The 22518-nt window shown below is 40.2% G+C and overlaps 1 protein-coding gene across 1 annotated transcript in view; it reads left to right on the top strand.

The window, feature by feature from the left end:
- Col28a1 (collagen type XXVIII alpha 1 chain) overlaps positions 1 to 17724 on the top strand; it is a 160228-nt gene extending 142504 nt beyond the window's left edge. The window contains exons 32-35 of the mRNA XM_059256514.1: positions 862 to 1410; positions 3103 to 3260; positions 15176 to 15365; positions 16772 to 17724. Of these exons, the coding sequence (XP_059112497.1) occupies positions 862 to 1410; positions 3103 to 3260; positions 15176 to 15365; positions 16772 to 16944 (1070 nt within the window). The 3' untranslated portion in view covers positions 16945 to 17724. The remainder of the gene's footprint in view (positions 1 to 861; positions 1411 to 3102; positions 3261 to 15175; positions 15366 to 16771) is intronic.
- The last annotated feature ends 4794 nt before the right edge of the window (positions 17725 to 22518 follow it).

Below are 22518 nucleotides of genomic sequence, written 5' to 3'. Positions count from 1 at the left end.
GGTTGAAGGTTAAAATAGCAGCTTTGGGCTGTAGTTTAAATACAAACTGTAGAACGAGGAAAGCAAATTCAGAGCAGCAGTCGCCTCTAAGAGAGGAACAGAAGCAAGGAGGCTTACACAGAACATGCTAAGTTTTAAAAAGGCTTTTACAGTTTAATAGACATACAAGTGTTTATTAGCTGCTATACCATAGTTCCACTCTTCTGTGGTGTGACACTATCAGTGGGGAGACAGAAACAAATGTCTGTTTACCCCAGATAGGAAATGGATGACAGATCAAAGTCACAATGTTACCAAAGTCCGACTTGGTGAGCCAATGAGTTTATTGGGGTGACTCTCAGGAATCTATGGGAGGGGTTACTTACAAGAACATAAATGATTCAAAGGCACCAGCATTACCAGAAGACATCCCAAGCATTGTGCCTGCTTAAAAAAACAAAAACAAAAACAAAAACAAAAAAACCCCTAGAATCTCAATCCAGAACTCTCTATGTGACTGGTAGGCAGTCCTTTCTGCTTCTATATGAATCTGGTAAATTTCAGAGACTTTCTAAGACTTGTGAGTTGTTGATTTCCTCCTTTTAGAACTTCCTTCATCTTAAGGAACTTCTGTCCAGGTTAGAATATTTCAATTTGGAGGAAATTTCTACAAAAGAGCCCCCCATACATATTTTTTTGAATAAAGTGTGGAGTCCAAAGAGGAGAGAGTTATAAGCTGTTCCCACTGTAATAGGAAAAGAAGACCACAGCTGAGGCCTTTGGTTCATTGCCACCCGTCTTGCCACTCTCCTATGGTGGTGATATTAATCTGTAATGTTTCCCTCATTTCTGCAACATTTCTATGTCTATATTCATCCTTAGGTTGTGGGCCCAAATGCAAAGAGACTCCACTGGAGTTGGTGTTTGTGATCGACAGTTCAGAAAGTGTGGGACCAGAGAACTTTCAGATCATCCAAAATTTTGTGAAGACTCTGGCTGACCGGGTAGCCCTGGACCTTGCCACAGCCCGGATAGGCATAATCAACTATAGCCACAAGGTGGAGAAGGTGGCTAGCCTGAAGCAGTTCTCCAGCAAGGATGACTTCAAGCTGGTGGTGGACAATATGCAGTATCTGGGAGAGGGCACCTATACAGCTACTGCTCTTCAAGCAGCCAATGACATGTTCAAGGAGGCAAGGCCAGGTGTAAAGAAGGTGGCCTTGGTGATTACTGATGGACAGACTGATTCCCGAGATAAAAAGAAACTGGCAGACGTGGTGAAGGATGCCAATGACTCCAATGTGGAAATATTTGTGATTGGGGTGGTGAAGAAAGATGATCCCAACTTCGAAATTTTTCACCAAGAAATGAATGTCATTGCTACTGACCGAGAACATGTTTATCAGTTTGATGATTTCTTTACCCTGCAAGGTAAGGATGTCTGCCCCAGTGACGAGGGATTTATGGTGTTCTTTGCAGTATCACCACCAGATTATCTTGGCAACAGCCATGTAGGAGCCTGTTTTCAGTTTCCTCGTGGCTTTACCCAGCAGATCTGCATAGAGAGGATGATTAGACCACGGGCCTGAGTGCAGGTGTCTGAGATGGTCTGCACTTGGCTGTGAAGTGGGGAGGTCTTTTGTTCCACCCCTTGGTGTTTCTATAAATACCTTAGGGCAGAGACAGTCAGGGTCCTTTGGAAAAGGTTCCAGGCCCTCTTGAGGCTATCCTGTATTTTCTATCTGTTTATCTCTGCAATATAAATCCTTCTATCTAATATTTCCTGCTACTCTCACTCAAGAAAACTCTGGGGAACTGTGAGGTTGATGGGCAGCTGTCCTGCACAGCCAGAAACCAAGAAGTTAAAGAAGATTATGTCAACATTACATTGTAACCTGTAAACTACAGAAGGTTAAAGACTAAGTGTTGTGACATTGAGTGTAGAGGACACAATCCTGTATTTATTCATGTGTAGTGAGTATTCAGTTGTGGAGCTCAACGGGAGTTTCCATGGCAGTGGACAGGGATGAAGGGAAAGATGTTGGGACTATTGGTAACTGTTCACAAGTTTCCTAACTATAAGAAGGGGTGTCGTGACCAAAAGGCAAAGCAGAAAAAAACAAAATAAAACTGGAATTGAAAAGAAATTAAAAAAACTTGATGATAAATTTATGGAAGTCTAAAGAGATGAGAAATGCAAGCAACAGGGCTTGGAGGTCATGCTCTAGTTGCTCGCTTTATACTTATAATTTATAAATTTAAAATGTTTATTTTATTATTATATTAATTATTATATTATTTTATTATATTATTAAATTTTATTTTTATAATTTAAAATTATAATATTTACGATTATAAAATTTATACTCGGCAATTTATCTTAAAGAGTAACCTTTGAAAGTATGTCACTATGCTAACCTGATGGGCATTCTTAAACTAAATATCTTTTTGTATTTACTGATACTTACCAATGGGAAAACTAGTATGCAGCTGAGTACTATTTCACTACCTCAGGCTCTTCCTACACCACGTACCAAAACCACCAGCCAAGGGGTAACTTACCGTGCTCAGGAGGTTTGCTGATCTGGGTCTCCATTTCCTCAATGTTCTGCTGGCTGACTGGTAGATTCATCCGATATATTCAGTTTCACTGGGCTGTTCATATGTTAGAATGACCAAAAGTATCACACGTTTGAGAAAATGGTTATATTTTACCAATTGAATTAAGGCTTTATCATCTTATCTGAGAGAGTTTTTAATTTGTTGCAGTAATAAAGAATATATTTTTGCATTAATTGGCTTTTTGTTAACCCTAAAACCAGATGCAACTACCTATTTTACTTAGTAGTAGGAGGCTAGCCCTGTCCACAGAATAACTCAGTGAACTGGCACTTTGGATAAATGGGCATTGATGATGCTTATGCCTTCTGTGCTACTGTGTACTATTAAATAAAGAGAATTGACACAATCTTTTACAGATAATAACATGTTTCCCACCGTAGTTAACTTAGCAGTTGATTTCAAGTGATGGGAAGGGGCTTAAGGACAGTGCTGATCTCTTTAAGTAGGATTGAGTGAAGTTTCACTGCTCCCCTAATCCCTTTTCCGCTTCTGTTTAAAAAGATACTCTGAAGCAAAAATTGTCCAAAAAAATTTGTGAGGATTTTGACTCCTATCTCATTCAAGTTTTTGGATCATCATCCCTTCAACCTGGATTTGGGATGTCAGGGCGAGATCTCGGCACATCTACTCCAAAGCCCACAAAAGAAATTTCTGAGTCGGTAAGTAGCTGTGAGCTGGGAAGTAGCTGAGAGTTGGGAAGTAGCTGAGAGTTGGGAAGTAGCTGAGAGTTGGTAAGTAGCTGTGAGCTGGGAAGTAGCTGAGAGTTGGGAAGTAGCTGAGAGTTGGGAAGTAGCTGTGAGCTGGGAAGTAGCTGAGAGTTGGGAAGTAGCTGAGAGTTGGGAAGTAGCTGAGAGTTGGGAAGTAGCTGAGAGTTGGGAAGTAGCTGAGAGTTGGGAAGTAGCTATAGGTCAGTAAGTAGCTATTGCCTTACTCCTTGCACCGAAATGGTGTAGTCTATTTGATATTGAAGGCATTGTCCCTGCCCTGCCTGCTCAGGATCAACTGAGCTATGTATAATTTTAGGTCCTTGGTTCCAAGTGTTACCATCTCAATGGGAGATTTCCAGTTCTGAAATATCCCTGGAACTTATAACATGAAGATGGATTAATTTTTTCCATTTTTGATATAATTTATTGAGTGTCACAAATAATATATTTATATTATACTGTTACCATCATAGTAAACATATGCCCTGGGACAGATTAATCTATGTTATTTAAATTTACCCTCTTGTTATGCTTTGCATATCATTTTCTACTAAGTTACAGATTTCCCACATTCATTCATTCATTGGTGCAGCCACCTTGTAGCCTCTCAGGTTTTCCCAAAGTTTACACGTGTGTCCAAGTGTCAATCTCCCAACTCCATACCACATTCTTATCCTTCAGGCTTTCTACTTCTGTTCGTGGAATAGGAGGGATGGGGGCTGTACATGATCATGGTACAAGGTGGGTACAGGTGGGTGCTCAGGACTGGTGCTCAGCTTCCCAGTGAGGATAGCTTCCTCTGGAGATAGAGACAAACATAACTGTCTTCTCAGCAAGCTTCTGGGAACTGACTTAAGTGAATCAGATCCAGAGAAAGCTAGAGAGTCTCTTGTTTGTTTTTTACTCTTTTGAGGGGCCTGCCACCCAGCTTCCAAATAAATACACATGAAGGCTTATTCTTAGTTATAAATGTCCGACCTTAGCTTGGATTGTTTCTAGCCAGCTTTTCTTAACTTAAAATTAACCCATCTACCTTTTGGCTCTGGGCTTTTCCTTTTCTATTCCCATATACCTTTCTTTGTTTCTTACTCTGTGGCTTGCTGTGTAGCTGGGTGGCTGGCCCCTGGGTCCTCACCTTCTGCGGCTACTCCTTTTTTTTTTCTTTCTCCCAGATTTCTCCTTCTATTTATTTTTTCTACCTGCCAGCCCTGCCTGTCCTTTCTCCTGCCTTGCTGAGATATGAAATGTGTAAGAGTCTTGGTTGAGAGATTATAAGGTTGTAAATAAGCTAAGCAGGGACAGCAGAAATAAGAGGAAGGTGTAGATTGGAGAGCTTTTTCTAGGTAGAATTAGCAGGATTTGGTGAGTTGGCAGTTAGAGCAAAGGTGGGTCTTGATGTGACCATGGGGATACTAGCTTAGAGATAAGATAGAGTGAAATACCATAGTGACAATGAAGACTACATGGTGGGGATGGGACTACTTCTTAAAAAGAAGATAATGAAGTTTGTTTGTACCGTAAGGCCCTTAGTAGCATCCAGGAATAAGTTAATATTGGAATGAGGAACAAGAAGACCACGTGCCTTTGGTATGGTGTCCTAGGAATTCTGATCACTCTGAGAGACAAGTGACTTTAACAGATGGTGAGAGGTGAAGCACTCCAGCTGAGGATGGGGAGGGTGAGATATTGGAAGGTTGCAATGAATCCAAATTTCTTGGAATGCTCCCAAGTCAATAGGTTCTCTTAGTAGAAGAATTTGTAAGCAGCCAGGTTCCCAATAATGATTTAGTCTGAGCAGACAAACATACGTTCACCTCAGCTTAAACCTTGGAGATACCTGAGAAATCTCATCAATTAAAGGTAGATGTACATGCACAGAAATGAAATATTATTATAACTATGTGTGCATATAAATGGTTATTGTCTTAGTCACACTGTTCTATTGCTGTGAAGAGATATCATGACCATGCCAATTCTTACAGAAGAAACCATTTAATTGGGACTTGTGTACAGTTTTAGAGGATTAGTCCATGACCATCATGGTGGGAAACAGACATGTTCTCAAGCAGTAGCTGAGAGCTTTACATCCTGATCCACAGGCAGCAAGCAGAGAGAGAGAGAGAGAGAGAGAGAGAGAGAGAGAGAGAGAGAGAGACAGAGACAGACAGAGACAGAGACACAGAGACACATAGAGAGACAGACAGAGACAGACAGACAAAGAGAAAGAGAAACTGATACTGAGCCTGGGATGGGCTTTTAAAACCTCAAAGCCAACTCCCAGTGATACACTGCCTCTAACAAGGCCACACCTGCTAATCCTTCCCAAACAGTCCTACTAACTGAGGCCCAAGCATTTAAACATATGAGCCTATGGGAGGCATTCTCATTCAAAACACCCAGTCATATTCTGTGCATGAGTATCTATCTGTATTGCTATAACATCCAAGTATCTGAAATAAAATGAATCAATTAAAACCTTCAGGTTCTCAAATTGTTCCCAAGTCTATTCTAGGCCATGTTGTAAAGTATGTAAATGCCTAGAAGTCTATTTCCCTTTCTTTTGTGTGTGCCTTATTCTTTCCTTTGTTGTCCCTTTTATCACTTCATTCAGATAGGTCTGTCATTCCTTCTTCCTTATCTTTCTGAAAAAAATCTGTTCTTAGGGAAAAATTTGGTATGAATTATTTACACTTTAGTCCAAAATTTAAGTTGGTGGTGTCTACTGCAAAGAAAATCTAACCTTTTAAGTATTCTATTTAACTATGGAAGGAGACTTGATCCTGACTGAGCTGTCCTCTTAAATATCTGAGAACAGGAATGTTGAGAAATAAGGATAGCAGAAGTATCTCCTGGTTCATAGCTGGGAAGACTCTGCTGTTTCTCTTATAGAACAGTCAAGGGGAGCTATCTGTGATTATCGTACTCTGCCCCTCTTCTTAGGGGTAATTTATGCTTTCTTCTGTAATTTATTACATTGTATATTATTCATAATTATGTGTGTATGTACCTTAATTTTCTAATTTGTAGAAGTAACTGTCTTATTCAATAAGAAACACAGAACCAATGCAAAGATGAAAGCCCAAGAGGTCAGAGCTAAGAGCCTTACCCTTCATTCTGCAGCTATCCTCTTCAGCCAAGAGAGCTACTTCCTGTGTGTTTGTCTTTATATAGACTTTCTGTTCTGCCTTCTCATTGGTTGTAAACCCAACCACATGACTGCCTCATCACTGCCTGTCTGTACAGACTGCCAAGTCTTCTATGGTTGGTATTGAGATTAAAGGTGTGTGTCTCCATGCTGGCCATATCCTTGAACACACAGAGATCTGCCTAGCTCTACCTCCCAAGAGCGGGGATTAAAGGTGTGTGCCACCAGTGCCAGCTCTGCTATGGCTTGCTATTAGCTCTGACCCCCAGGCAACTTTATTTATTAACATACAGATAAAATCACATTTCAGTACAAATAAAATATCACCATACTAATTGATTGAAATCCCTTGAGGACACAATCTGCCTCTAATTAAACCTTGTTTAATTACATGACTTAAAATTATGTTTTGTTTTACATCTAGTAGACATTCAAGCCATACTTATCAATGAATTGTTATATTAGCTATTGGCCTAAAAGAAAAATCTGAAGCTTTTCTTCAATGAAAAATACTAATTACACTGTTGTAAAATTATAAACATAAAAAGATCCTAGAATCCCAGTAGCACAGGAATTAAGACCAACAAATTTTTTGTTTGTTTTGTATTTTTGAGACAGGATCTCACTATGTAGCTATTGCTGTCCTGGAACTCTTAGTTATACCAGGCTACCCTTGAACTCCAAAGAGATCCCCCTGCCTCTGCCTCTGGAGTGCTGGGACTTAAGATGTGCACCACTATACTTGACTTGACCATTAATAAATAGGAACTTATGAAACTAAAAAGCTTCTGATTTCAGTAAGAGGCAGCCTACAGAATGGTTAAAATACCTTTACCACCAATACATCTTACAAAGAGTTGAAGTTTTAGTGTGTAGAATATACAAAGCTCTCCCCCCCCCCCAAAAAAAAATCAGGAAAACAAAAAACTCAATTTAAAAGCAGAGTTCTCAAAAAATAAGACACAAATGGCTGAGAAACATTTAAGAAATGTTCAAAATGCTTAGCCATCAGGAAAAATACAAATTAAAACTACTTTGGGATTTCATCTTACCCTAGTCAGAATAGCTAAGTTTTTTTTTTTTAAAAAATGATGACAAATGCTGGCACAGGATGTGCAGAAAGGGGAACATAGACTCACTGCTGGTGTGAGTGCAAACTGGTGGGCCAGTAGGGAAACTGGTGTCGAAGTCCCTCGAAAATCCAGAAATAGATCTACTATATGATTCAACTATACCCCTCCTTGGCATACATACAAAGAACTCTATGTCCTACTGTTTTAGGGTTTCTATTGCTGTGACAAAACACCATAACCAAAAAGCGAGCTGGGGAGGAAAGGGTTCATTTAACTTACACTTCTACAGCACTGTGCATCACTGAAGGACGGTCAGGACAGGAACTCAAACAGGGAAGGATCCTGTAAGTAGGAGCTGATGCAGAGGCCATGGCGGGATGTTGCTTACTGGTTTGCTTTCCCTGGCTTGCTCAGCCTAGTTTCTTATAAAACCCAGGACCACCAGCCCAAGGATGGAAACACCCACAATGGGCTGGCCCCTCCCCCATCAACCAAATACGAAAATGCCTTACAGCCGGATCTTATGGAGGCAATTTCTCAATTAAGGTTCCCTCCTTCCAGATAGTTCTAGTTTGTGTGTGAAGTTGGCATATGACTGGCCAGCAAACCTACTATAGAGATACTTGTACATCCATGTTCATTGCTGCCTTATTCATAATAGCCAGGAGATGGAAATCACCTGTTTCTATCATCAGCTGATGAATAGGATAATAAAAATTTGGTGCATTCACAGTGGGCTATTATTCAGCTGGTAAGAAAAATTAAGTTTGTAGGTAAATAGATGGAGTTAGACACTGTCACTCTGAGTGGTGAAACTCAAATTCAGAAAGACAAACATCACATTTTCTCATTTGTGTATGTTAGTTTTGAATCTGCAGACACATGTGTGTTTCAGATTTGGAATACCCACAGAGGTCTGGAAATTAGTGAGGGACCATGAGGGAGGGCTCCAAAGAAGGAGAGAGAGAACATAATGATAGAAAGGTTTAAGATAGAACAATGGAACAAGAAGGGTTAAGTGGAGTGGGGGATGAGAGGACAGGCTAGAAGAGGGAAAATGAGAGGGATGAGTAACTAAAGACTTCAAAAAAGTCAGTAAAAACTTTCTACTGTAGATTTTTCCTAAATATGTTATGGCATTAATAATGTTAACACTTCATGTTTATTTATTCTTCCTGGTTTGGACAGTTGGGTTAAGATTTTCATGATATAAATAAAAGCAAGGCAGAGATTTCAATTAAACATCAACTTATCAGGTCAATGGTTATATCCAGTAATGGTCCATTAATTCCATAAGCACCTTCAGTTCCTATGTGAAGTTATCTTCCACAATTCTAAATGAATTAATAATTACTGTCTGTGCATGGACGTTAATCCCCTTGAACTAGTTTCTTACAGAATTCTTTACATACTTTTTTCATTTTGAAGAAGTGGAAAGGAATGAAATCTTATCTACTCTTGAAAAAAATTTCTTTGTGTCATGAAAAATTCTTCCTCAACTGCATATAACTTAGATCACTGACAGCCAGACCACTTTTTCTCTGGAGGAGGAGGATGTGGGGTTTCTGTACTTAATGGTTCCCTAGCAACCAGATGACTGACAGCCAAGCTAGTGTGGGATGAGCCCCAGTGGCAGCTTTGTCACTGGGTAGAGGGGGTTGTTGGAGGAGCAGGCTGGAGAGCTGCCCTCTTCCTGCCAGTCTTCAGTCTACGAGAATCTTCTGCACCGGTGTACACTGCAGATCAGCAGAGGGCCGACTTCTGTGCCCTAGTGTCACTAGCTGGATGCCCCTGTCTCCAGTTCTCTCTCTGCACCCATCATCCCATCTCAAGGTCACCCAAACAAGCCATTTCTGAGTTGGGCTCCATTGGATTTTTTTTTTTAAGATGGGGGCTTATTTATAATCTGAGCTGACCTGAAGCTCACTATGCACCTAGGCTGACCTCAAATCCATGGCAATCCTCCTGCTTCAGCCTCCTGTGTGCTGGGATTACAGACTTGAGCTAACATGCTTACTTTCTACTGGAACATTCTCAAAGAACTGCTACCCTGGTCAGGTTCAGACTTGATGCTGAAATTGAATATATTGCTTCATTCCAGAATCTGAGTCTGGCCTCTGGCCTCAGCTCTGGTGTGATGCTATTTAACTTAAGTTCTTCAGTGTTTCCTTCTACTTGGTCCAAGTTGGGACTTGGCTTCTACATTCCCACCAGACATTCTCCCTAGGCTCAGCAAGTAGGTTTCCGATTAACCTATTGTAAAAATAAAGCAGCCTTTTCTGAATTCACTCTGCTCTTTTGCTAATATCCTATTTATTTCTATCTGCTCATAATAAAATTACCCCTTTTAGGCTAGTGTCTTCTGTTCCGTCTTTCTCTTGCTTTTTGGCTCTTTATTCTCTCTGCATGTCTGTGTGTCTTCTGCTCCTTCACTCCCTCTTTCCCCCATTACTCTCCTCTCACTCTCTGGTACCTCATTCTTCTTCCATCTTTCTGTAGTTCCTTTACTGTCGTCTGAAGCCAGGGTGTAGCCTCCAATGCGCCTCTGCTGTAGCTGGAGTTTTCTCCAGTCCTGCCTGGCCCCATGGTCAGGACAAATCTCTTTCACCCGCCAGTCCCACAGCCGCTTAGACCCAACCGAGTAAACACACAGAGACTTACATTGCTTACAAACTGTATGGCCAGTGGCAGGCTTCTTGTTATCTAGTTCTTCTATCTTAAATTAACCCATTTCTGTTAATCTATAAGTTGCCACGTGTTCCATGGCTTTACCTGCTGCCTTTACCTGCTGCTCCCTGGATGGCAGTCTGGCGTCTCTTTCCACTCCGCCTTCCTGTTCTCCCAATTCTCCTCTTAGCTAGTCCTGCTTATCTTTCCTGCCTGGCTACTGGCCAATCAGTGTTTTATTTATCAATCAATCATCCACAGCACTCTGCAGAAGGCCACCAAGGACCAGCTGATTGCCAAATCCTTACTTGAGATTTATTTTAAACTTGCTTTTTTGTCTTCTACAGTCTCATTGTGAGTTCCAGGGACACACATCCTAACAACTGCCACACCTAAGTCTCCAATTCAGACCTTTGTCTTGGACCCCACAGTCACCCTCTGATGACCTCTGTGTACCTTATTCTGACTGTTCCACAGATGGTTAGCCCTTCAATCACTGGGTTCTCTTTTATATTTCCCTTCTGTGGTACAGCCCCATCAACCAGCCAGTCAAATCTCAGGAAACCTTTGATGTGTCCAGAGTATAACTCCCCATACTCTGTCTTCTCTAGAATGTTCTTGACATTCCTCTGTCCATTCTATCAACTTCTCTTCTCACTATGTCATTATGTCAAGAATCAAGAACTCTTCATTTGCTTATGTTAATAATATCACCACGTGGGCCGGGCAGCGGTGGCGCATGCCTTTAATCCCAGCACTCGGGAGTCAGAGACAAGCGGATCTCTGTGAGTTTGAGTCCAGCCTGGTCTACAGAGTGAGGTCCAGGACAGGCACCGAAACTACACAGAGAAACCCTGTCTTGGAAAACCCAATAATAATAATAATAATAATAATAATAATATCACCACATGGTCATAATTTATATCTCAGCTCTTCCCTAAATGCTCTCTAGCTTATTAATTACCTATTGACAATGTCATTTTTTTCTTCTTAAAAAAATACAAGTTAGGCCAGGCAGTGGCACACGCTTTTAATCCCAGCACTTGGGAGGCAGAGGCAGGCAGATCTCTGTGAGTTCAAGGCCAGCCTGGGCTACAGAGTAAGTTCCAGGATAGGCTCCAAAGCAACACAGAGAAACTCTGTCTTGAAAAAACAAAAAAAAAAAAGAAAGAAAGAAAAAGAAAAGATACACGTTATTTCACTTGCATATATAATTCACTATGACTGAATTTTCTTAGAAACCGGTTTATACTAGAGCAGCTGATGCTAACTTGGTGCTAAGGCCCAGTGACAGAGTAGGAGAAACAGCATAGATGTTTGACAGTGTCTGTATCTTCTTTGAATGTTCTATAGAACATTCAAAATTTTATAGGCTTCTTAATCGTATTATAGTGACTATGACAAAGTACCCTATCCCAAGGCCATAATCAAGGGCACTGAAAATGTCAAGAGTCATCAGACCAAGCTTATTGCTGTTTAGTTTCTCTGATGCTGGCAAAGTTAAGTTGACTTCCTGAAATCAAAGCTAATTATCCTTAAATGGTCATGACTAAATCACATCTACAGATGTGCTTATATTGGCCAAATCCCAATTTACTTGTTTATAAAATAAAATTAATGCTCTCATTGTGGCGAGAAAGTCCAAATCTCAGCAAAACCTATGGAACAGCTAATTAACAGACTGTGAAGTTGCTGGGAAAGCACTGACTGTTGCTGATGACTTATTACCCCTTGAGTGTGAGGTGTTCTGTCCTACAGAATAGATAACAAGGCAACTAGATACTGAGAACTGACCTAGAAGAAATACTGCAGACAGAGTCAGAACACTTGGTGTGTGCTCTCAGTGCTGAAGATATATACTTTATTTCTTTAGCTCCAAATTCTATATTTTTTTCCATTTTATTATTTCTAATATGGAGATGTATCTATTTCATATATGTCCCATTTGAAAAAAAAAAAGACTTCTAAGTTTCCTTGTGTTACTTCCTGGTGAATGAAAATCAAAATGTGGGAGACTTTATGCTGAGTACAGTCTAGCATTCTACGTCTGTGAAAGCCTCAGTCATTCCAGGGAAGGGCAGCTCAAGGCAGTCTAGAAACCTTGGAATGCAAATCACTTTCACTGTGTAAGTGCTGATGGACCTCCAAGAAGAGTTACCACCTGGGATATAGTTCTAGGAAGAATCCAATAAAGCCAGACCTTTGAACGTGTTGGCTGTATTGTCAACACCTACCATGTGACCTACCATGCTGGGAAATGCTAAGTCTGAACAAAGCAGTCAGTGTACTTGTTTTTAAAAAACAAACAAACAAACAAAAAACAAAACAAACAACAACAACCCCCCAAAACAAAACAAAAAATCCACTTACAATTATTTATTTTATTATTTCATTATTTTATGTGTATGAGTGTTTTGCCCGCAGGTGAGTGCCTGGATCCCTTGGAGGTCAGAAGAGGATCCTGGATCTCTACGTGACTGGAGTTGTAGATGGCTGTGAGCTGCCCTGTGGGTGCTGGGAATTGAACCCAGGTCCTCTGCAAGAACAAGTGCTTTTAACCACTGAGCCGAGTCTCCAGCTCTACCCTTGCTTTTTAAACAGTGTGATAGAGCAGAAATGGACAGAGGGGTGGGCAGGCTTGCGATTTCAGGTTTAAGCTTCCTACTTCACTTTCAGACAGTGGCTGTCCTGTTACACACAAATGAGAAATCAAGTTACAGTCCCAGCCTGCATTTTTTGTTGGTAAAAATATATTCACACAGGAAAAAAAAATTAGAGTAGGGAAACTATATCAACAGTAATTATCTGTGAGTAGAATTGCTTCTGATTTCTATTTCATTCTTTTTGCTTGTCCATTATTTTCTAAAATTCCTTTCAGCAAACATGTTTGCTTTTGTAAGAAGGAAGAAAAATTTTAAATTGCCAACCACAACAATTACACATTTGTTTAATAGTCTCCAACTTGACTGAGCCAGAAGATTGATGAAATTATTTTCATTTATAGAAGAAAGTTAATTGTGTTTATTCTGAAACATGGTATAATGTTACAGTTGTGGAAATTCCCAAATGATCATGTGATTTAGGAAGCAAATAGGCATTTCTACATAGAGAAAAAGAGGAACTTCTCAGGCTCCAGGACTCAAGCTCTGTAAAGATTCAAAAGCAGAAGGAATGCCTTTAAGGCAGTTATTCTTAACCTGTGGATCACGACCCCTTTAGGGGTCAAATATCAGATATCATGTATATCAGATATTTACATTATAATTAATAACAGTGCAAAATCACAGTTATGAGGTAGCAATGAAAATGATTTTATGTTTGGGGTCACCACAATATGAGGAACTGTATTAAAAGATCACAGCATTAGGAAGTTTGAGAACCACTGCTTTAAAGAATCTGTGCTGCCCAGAGCACGGGACACTCCCCTCAGAGACCCTCTATTTCCCATTGTAGACTACTGCCAGTGGCTTTTCTTTTGGTACAGTGTCATTTAAAGTGGCAATGGGAAGGGAGGGAACAGTGTTTCTTTGTGGGTCAGAGCCTTTCTCCCTTCCTGTTGGAGAACAGGGGACTGAACCTTTCCCTCCAGCCTGAAAATGTTCTATTCGAAGATACTAAGAGAAACACACACATAAGTAATCAGATTAAAGTGGGCTCACTGGATAGGATATATGAGTATGTGTGCATGTGTTTGCACGCATGTGCGTAGAGAATCGAACGCTGTAAAACAGTAGGTAACAGAGGACATCTACTAATGACAGCTGGCTCCTCTCACTGTCTGCTGGGATCCCTGGTTTAAAAAGCATCAGAAAAACTACTTTATTTAGTCCATAGTTTTGCTTACTGAAATCAACAAAAAGGAGGAGATTGAGGAGCCTTGTAAGAATAACCACACTGGGCTAGGACTGAGATTGGGTGACTGGTTTCACTCCATGTAGCTAAGATCCAAGAAAGAAAAGAAAAAAAAAAAACCTGCTTACAATTATTCCTACAAGTGACTTGCCTAGCTCTTGATAACCGTCAAGAAAAACACTTTTGACTTTTTCTTAAGCAAAGTATTTTCCCTATTTCATTATGTATCACAAATTGAGATGAAACTTGAAAGTTTGGGTGTAAAAAATTTGCTTTTGTAGTTATGACCTTGGGTGCCTTGGAGATGAAGTGTTTCTCGGGATCCTTAGAAGCTAAGCATCCTACAGCAGTGGGCATCAGCTGGGCTCTGGGTGGTAGATAGCAGGAGAAGGAACAGGGTTTTCAGCTGGGACTGAGCAATCATCAAATGGGACGTGAGGGGGCTTTCGTTTAAATTGTGTTGTCCTCTCTTGTCCCAAGTCTTTGACTCAAGATTTGTTGAGTTCTGGGTAGATATTTTGGAATATCTCAGTAAGAGTTCTAGTGTTAGGAAATGGAGTAAAAAAGACCAGAAAATGCTAAATTAGTGTTGAATTTTTTATTCATAGCAATAACCAAAAGAAGAGTGAAGACCATCCCTTTCCAATTTTATGTATTTCATGCCTGCATGCAAATCTCCATGGAAGTTCTCAGCAGAAGAGCATCTGAGCCCAGATGCAGACAATGAGTGTGTACACACTAGAACCCACACTAAGTAGCAGGAAAGCCGATTCTTCTCTAGTCAGGGCTGGGGCATGATTTTGTGAGCTTTATTTGAAATAGTATTGGACAAAAAAAAAATCTTTATTTTTCCAAGAAACCAGTTAGATTTGTTGAGTTGACATTATCAGAAACAAAAAATTATAATGTTTTTTCCTTCTTTCTTGTGTGTATGTGTGTGTGTGTGTGTTATATGAATATGGCATGTATATATGATGTTCGTGTGTGTGTTATATGAATATGATATGTATATGTGATGTTTGTATATGTGTGTTATATGAATGCGGTGTGTATATGTGATGTGTGTGTGTGTGTTTGTGTGTTTGTGTGTGTGTGTGTGTGTGTGTGTGTGTGTGTGTGTGTGTGTGTAGGTTAATGTCTCTAGAGGCCAGAATGAAGAGATTGAACCTACCGTGTTGACTGAGGCTGGTCACTTGGCTGTCCTTACCCCACCTGAGGCCACCAACACACCTGAACCATTGCTCAGCAGCCCCGAGGGAACAGAAACCAGAACTCAAAATCCCAATTTGATTTTACAGTCAGAAAAATCACTGCACAAAGGTAAGAGACCTCTGTCACACAGCTGCTGTATCCCCAGTGTGAGGGAGGCACACCAGCGTGGTCTCTAGAATTTCCTCCGAGGAAGTGCTATAACTTAATCAGGGAGACAAAGCTAGTTTTAGCTGAGTCCTATGGAACTTGAGAGGCAGCTGTCCAAGGAGTAAACATCATTATGGAAATGTTACAGCACAGGTTTTAACCTGAATGTTTCAGAGGTGATTGTTTTCCTGTTTGCCACAGCCTCACTGGCTCTGTGTTCTTCTCAAATGCAGATATTTGGGGTTTTGACCCTTTTGATTGTATAACTCAGATTCTGATCCAGCAACATGTTTTCCGAGTTAATATATGTACGGAGATATGCATCTCCATTTTGGAATGTACAAAAAAAAAAACAACAAACAACAATACCCAAGTCCAGCAGAAGCTTAGAAGAACTTGAAAACAGGTTGCACGATATAAGTTCTTTAGTTCTTGAGGTAGGGGTCGTGTAAATCTCTTCTTTTATATTAGGCCTAAGGAATCTTCATAGCAGAAGTAGATTTAGAGATCAGTTTTGGCAAATATATCAAGACACACTCTAAACGTGAGGAAATGATTAATGGAGTCAAAGGGAAGACTTGCTATAGAGACGAAGCTTATGATGCACGAACCATCTCCAAGAAAGTCTTAGGCAGCTGGTTTCTGTTTGTCTGGCTTTTCTTACCTTGGGTAAGATTATTTTTCAGGTAGAAAATAAGAATCAAGGCACTCTTCATTGTTGGTCAATGAAAAGGGATTTAATAAGTCGGAGGCTCTGATTAAATTAGCAGCATATGACCTTATTGTTTTGACTTTGCTACAGGGGTGCACTCCTGAAGTTCACAGTAATTGACATAAAAGGGTCATGCCCTGTCTTCTTGGGGCCTATAACAGTTGTCCTTTAAACAGAGAACTGTGATATCAAAACCGCCCTTGGGTGCTTATGTTTTATTTAAATTAAATACAGAAGACCTGTGCTGGGCACGTAGCACATCCTTGTAATACCAGTCCTCAGGAGTTTGAAGCCAGCCTGGGCTACCTAGTGATTATTTTAAAAAAAAATAATCCTATTTTCTACTGTCAGCAAATTCCCCAGAGATATTAGTGAATGGATTCTCACTTATGCCTTCTTTGAAATGTGCAACTTAATGGGGTTTCATAAAGATGAAAGACTTGATTTTGAAGGAATGGATCACCATGGTAGAGTTTCAGGTATTGAGTGTAATATAGAACCCTCCTTTCAATAACTTAGAACCATGTTTTCTCAATTGGTCTATTCCTATGCATAAAAAATTATGTTTTTCACTTCATAAAGCTTTTGTTTTTTTTCCCTGATGTCTTCAGAGAAAGAAAAACTCCTAGTAACCTCCACCCCCTTTTCTCCCTAGATCCAAGATGTGAGGAAGCCCTGCAACCTGGAAACTGTGGTGACTATGTAGTTCGATGGTATTATGACAAACAGGTCAACTCTTGTGCTCGCTTTTGGTTCGGTGGCTGCAACGGCTCAGGAAACAGGTTCCACAGCGAAAAGGAATGCCGAGAAACCTGCATTAAACCGTGAATTAACCTGCTTCCACTGGAGGTTCAGAAAGAGCCTAACACACACAGTGCCCCACAGTAGAGCATACTAATAAGTACTGATAGTTCATAAACGTATGGAATCCTCACAACCACCACCTACATCGTATTATATAGGACATAGTATTACTAACTGCCTACCCTGGTGAGAAAGCGAAGGAAGACTCATGATTTCAGTGGCTTGTCAGCTGTCACCCAGCGGCAGGGTGGAAGCGCTAGGGATTTGGACTCAGCTGGGTGACTTTAGCACACAGGCTTTGTCTGGTTCACAGCCTGCACTGTGGCCCTGATTCCCGATCATTCTATTACACATGTGATGTCAGTTCAAACCCCACCCTGCCTGTGCCCCCCACTCTCAAGGGCCAGTCAGTGGAGAGTGGTCCGTGATGGGAAGGACTTTGGTTTGAAAGTTGGAAGTGGTAAGAACGTTTGCCTGTGAGCGCTGGGAGAGTGGCAGAGGATGGTGAGGGCAGTGAAGAAATTAGCCCAAAGTGATAGCAGAGAGAAATACGTCTGAAATAAATTCACTGATTATATGACAAATGGACACTTCTCATCCCTCCTTGGTATCAAAGCCCTCTGTATGCTTAAACTATGTATTAAAATGAAGCAGGTTTTACACTTTTCCTTTAAAAATACATGAATGAGACTTGATTTTATGGTGAGGGAATGAGAATTCAGTCCACTGTTTTGTAATAATTTTGTCACACCCCGTGTGGGAAGGCTGCGAGTTCTGAGACAGTGTTTTAACACATCATCTACAACATGCTTTCTCCTTCTTAGCCTGCCACTCTCCTTCAAGCTGGATACCAAAAAGCTCCAAACTAAGGAAATGGAAGGATAGCCATCCTGACCAAAATAATATTGCAGGGGGTTCTGTTGTATAATTAAAATTGCATTATGTAATATTTTTATTAAAAGAGAACACATCAGCATGTGTGTCAGTTTTAAAAGAGGATGAGTCAGGCAGTAACCATATCACCTACAGATTAGACCAAAGCATGACTCTGTGGAAGTCCCTATGCCCTTCACGCTCTACCTTTCTATGCCAGGGATCTCCTACTCCAAACTTGTTTCACTGTTGACTTCTCTATGTAATTTTACATGTAAAACTACTCTTATCTCTATGGATGCCTAAATAACATACAGTTAGTCTTGCATAGCTTATAGATGTTTAAAAATGATACTCTATTCTAGCCTTCTACAACTTAATATTTTAATTTAGCTGTATAATCAAGCCATATTTTACCTATATAAATATATTCCCAAATAATTTATTACTTAGATGTTGGAGTCTTAGACAACTTTTACTGAAATATGTACTTCTCTGTGATTTGCTAGATGACAGTTATTCATATGCATACATTTGTATGAATGTCATACTTGTGTAATATTTGTGGGAATATATAATAATATATCTAATCACTGCTTTGGCTGTTATCAATTGAGCTGTTTCCATTTTATTTTTTCACTATTCCACCAGCATTACTGAGGATGTTTTCATATTTGTGCCCCTGGAAACACAAATTCCAGTTTCTCAAGGGTAGATACCTTAATTGGAATTTCTGAGATGCATATATATATATATATATACATATATATATATATTAAATTTAAAACTAGTATGCATCATGCCGATTTCCTCCCCAAAGTGAACCCGTTTACTGTAAGTTCCCACCACTTGTGTCCCAGGTGTGTTGTTTGCATGTCAAATACGCTGTCGTTTGATACTTCGTGTTAGCAGATTTCTTCCTTTTGCTCGGATGACTGTAACGCAGTATCTTGTTTTAATGTGGTGTTCTCTGAGAATACCCTGGCCAGCTTCATTACCATCTGTGTTCCTGCTCTGTGAGATACCTGTTTATAAGACTTTTTTATTGGATTGTACTGTTTTCTTTATTGAGTTTTTGGAGTCCTTATATATTTTGAGTTCTATTTTGCTTCGTGTTTATATTGCTATCATGTTTATAGCCCACTCTTCTTTCTCCCTGTCTTCCTCCCCCTCTTCCTCCTCTCTTTCATTTTTTTGGCGTTGTTTTCTGTTTTAATTTCTTTTTTTCTTTTCCTTTTTTTCCATTTTTAGACAGGGTTTCTCTGTATAGCCCTAGCTGTCCTGGAACTAGTGCTTGTAGACCAGGCTGGCTTTGAACTCACAGAGATCTGCCTGCTTCTGCCTCCAGAGTGCCGGGATTAGAGGTGTGCACCACCACTGCCCACCTTCTGTTTTAATTTTTAATGCAGTGAAGTTTACCAGTCTATATTTTCACTGCTCAGCTTCTCAGCCATCTTTCCGGGGGGCAAGACTTCCCAGGACCAGAAATCATCAAGAGCTGGCAGCACCTACTTTCCCACCTCTGTGCCTGGTGGTTGATTCCTTACCTTCCTATAGCACTTGGGTGGTTTCAGTGTAGCATCAATTTTCGTCCTTCATCCTCTTTAGCTGGCCTTGAATAAAAGTCTGAGCTCTATCACATTTTTATTCTTTTATTTGTGGTGGAATTAAGGGCTTGGGGCATTTTCTTGTCTTCTGAAAGTCTAGCAATGCATTATAAAGTGTTTATTAGTCACCATATGTTGTTGGAAAAGTCGAAGGATTTCAGAATGTCTCGTTGCAATTTTGACAGGAACAAAAGTATTTATATTCTCATCTCAAGTTTTTCATAACTTTGCTCCCACAGAAAGCTGAAATGCAAACATCTTGTGTGTTGACTTGGGTTTCTTCCTTTCCCTCCTTCCGGACTAAGTCCTATGACTTTAAGGACCACCCAAAAACCACTCTTTAGCACTGTGTTCTTAATCCTGTCACTCTTGCCCAGCACTGAAGACCCAAACCCCTGCCTTCTGTCTTCTCCTTTTCCACAGTGACCACAAGCTCAACTGCTTTGCATATTATGGGGCACATCTGCTTCTTGCTACTGTAACAAATGACCACAGTTTTAGTGGCTTAAATAACAACAACAAAAAATGTGTTAATGTATGGTTGCATGGATTGGAAGTCTTGTGGACTAAAACTAGTATGTTTAGTGTCCAGAATGTGTTTCTCCTGAGGATCTCAGGGAGAATCCTTTTCTCTTTTCCAACATGGAAAGGTCACTTGTATTCCTTGGCAAGGGTCCCGTTGTGTCTCTGTCTCTGTCTGTCTGTCTGTCTGTCTGTCTGTCTACCTCTCTCCTTCTCTCCCTCTTTCCCCCTCCCTCCCCCTTTCTGTTTATTAAGACAAGATCATACTCTGTAGCCCACCCTTTGTGCTATCTGGCTTCCCCTACTGAGTGTTGGGATGGAAGGCATGCATACGAGACTCCGTTACTCTGTTTTTCTTCCTTTTCATTTTTCATTTTACTTTGTGGGGTTTTGATTCTAGCCAAGATAGGGACTTACTACATAGCCCAAGGTAGCCTAAAACTCATAGCGATCCTCCTGCCTCAGCCTTCCCAGTGTTGGGATTACAGTTGTGTACTATCACATCCAGCTCCTTCCTCTGTTTTTAAAATCAGCAGCATTGGTGATGACTCCATCAAGCTGCCATCTTTCTGGATAGTTGACAAGGAACCAGTAATTGTTTTTTTAAGGCTTGTAGTCAGATAGTGTTCATTTGAATAATCCAAAGTCATCTTCTTACCACAAGGTCCTTCACCTCGGTCATATCTACCATCTCTTCTGCCAAGTGAAATGGCATACAGGTGTTCTAAGGATAAAGGAATGGGCATCTCGGAGTCCATTCTGCTATGTGCCATACTGCCTCTCTCCTCTACTGTCTGAGCTGTTCAGGAGCAGGGACATCATGCACCATTCCTCCGTGGGCCTTTCATTCCTCACAAGCTGGAAGAATTCAGTGAATTTAAAAGAAAATTAAATTCATTTTTATAAAAGTCATTTTAGAAATGATAGTCGAGTGAGGAATAGAAAAAGATCATGAAAAAGTCAGATGAGTTTTAATAGAGAATATACCAATGTGAAACTATCCTTCTCAGATCCATTCTGACAGTAAAAAGCCTCCCACTCCATCATTAGCAACTGAAGGGAAAGCCACAGGGCTTGTTGTCTAGATAGATTTTTGGATCAAAGAAAATAAACGATCTGATAATTGATTCTGGAAAAGAGGGTGATGGTTCAGCATTTCATTTTCGCACACAAACACCACACACTTGATGAGAGCGTTTCTCATCAGCTGACATCTTACACCATCATTTCTATCATGCTGGCTGTTTAGTGGAAACTTCCGATTCACTAACCACACAAAACACTCCTCAGGTATGGGAATTCCTGTTGCAGGATATTTGTTCACTGCGTGTTCATTGCTGTAACTGGTGTAATAAATAATAAACAGCCAACAGCTAGGTGGGAGGTATAGGTGGGACTTCTGGGCAGAGAGATAACTCTGGAAAGAAGAAAGGTGGAGTCACCAGCCAGACACGGAGGAAGCAGAACACGCTGAAGGAAAGATTAATATAAATGAGTTAATTTAAGTTATAAGAAGTGGTTAGCAACAAGCCTAAGCTATAGGCTGAGCTTTCATAATTAATAAGAAGTCTTCTTGTCATTATTTGGGAGCTGGGTGGCGAGACAGAGAAAGACTTGTTACAAATTCCATGTTAAATTTATGAGATGACAATTAGGTTTCTTGACTTCATTCTTTATCTTGAACACAAAAATAAGTAATATGGGAGAACAAAGGAAAAACATTTGCAAGTGTAACAGATTTTTTTTTCATGTCTCTGAAAAAAACCCAGAGATCCTATAAATAATTTTAAAAGAAATCTAGGAATTCAAATACGATGCCCAATAAACATATGAAAAGACACGAAAATGAGTCTCAGAAGGAGCTGGAGGGCAGGAACTTGGTAAAGAAGCAGAAGGACACAGGTGACCCTGCCGAGGACCCTTGCTAAGAACCACCACCCGGATGCTCTTAAGGGAGAGTCCAGTTGCCCTGGGATGTCAGATGTTTAACTCTCTGTGCTCTTTCCCTTACAAATCTTTAATCCAGCATGTTCAGTAACAGCAATGTAAAGATTTTTCCCTTCCTTATGGTATCTTTAAATGAAATGTCACTAAAATAAGATACCCAGAATAGCCCAGAAACGTGTGTGACTGTTAAAACTAGAACAGTCCCAACTCTTATTTCACACATAAGTTCCTAGCATTTCATTTTTCAATTTTTAAAAATATTAGACTGATTTGCATTTTAAAAGCACTCATCATTTCTTATCATTTAACATAAATTTGTCATCCTGGGGGAAACGCCTTAAATTAATTCATTTAAAATTACCCTGGGCTCAAAAAATTAGTAATGTTTAAGCCTTGTTTAAATTAGGTTCAGAAATAAGGGCTCTTAGATTAATCAAAAATCCTTAGATCCCATGTCTCTCTAGTGCTCTAAGCTTTAGACAAAACACTGTGAAGAACGGATGGTATCAGGTTTCTGATAGGACACCATGTCCTTCTGAAGCATCCCATTCCTCACATTCCGTTGCTGTAACTGGACCTGCTGCCTCCCTGGATTCGACTGCCACATGCTCCTGCTCTGACCTGTAGCACCATCATTGTGATCTTATTA

This window comes from Peromyscus eremicus, chromosome 3 (genome assembly GCF_949786415.1).
Source record: "Peromyscus eremicus chromosome 3, PerEre_H2_v1, whole genome shotgun sequence".
NCBI classification, from domain to species: domain Eukaryota; kingdom Metazoa; phylum Chordata; class Mammalia; order Rodentia; family Cricetidae; genus Peromyscus; species Peromyscus eremicus.
This window is presented reverse-complemented; position numbering and strand designations above follow the sequence as displayed.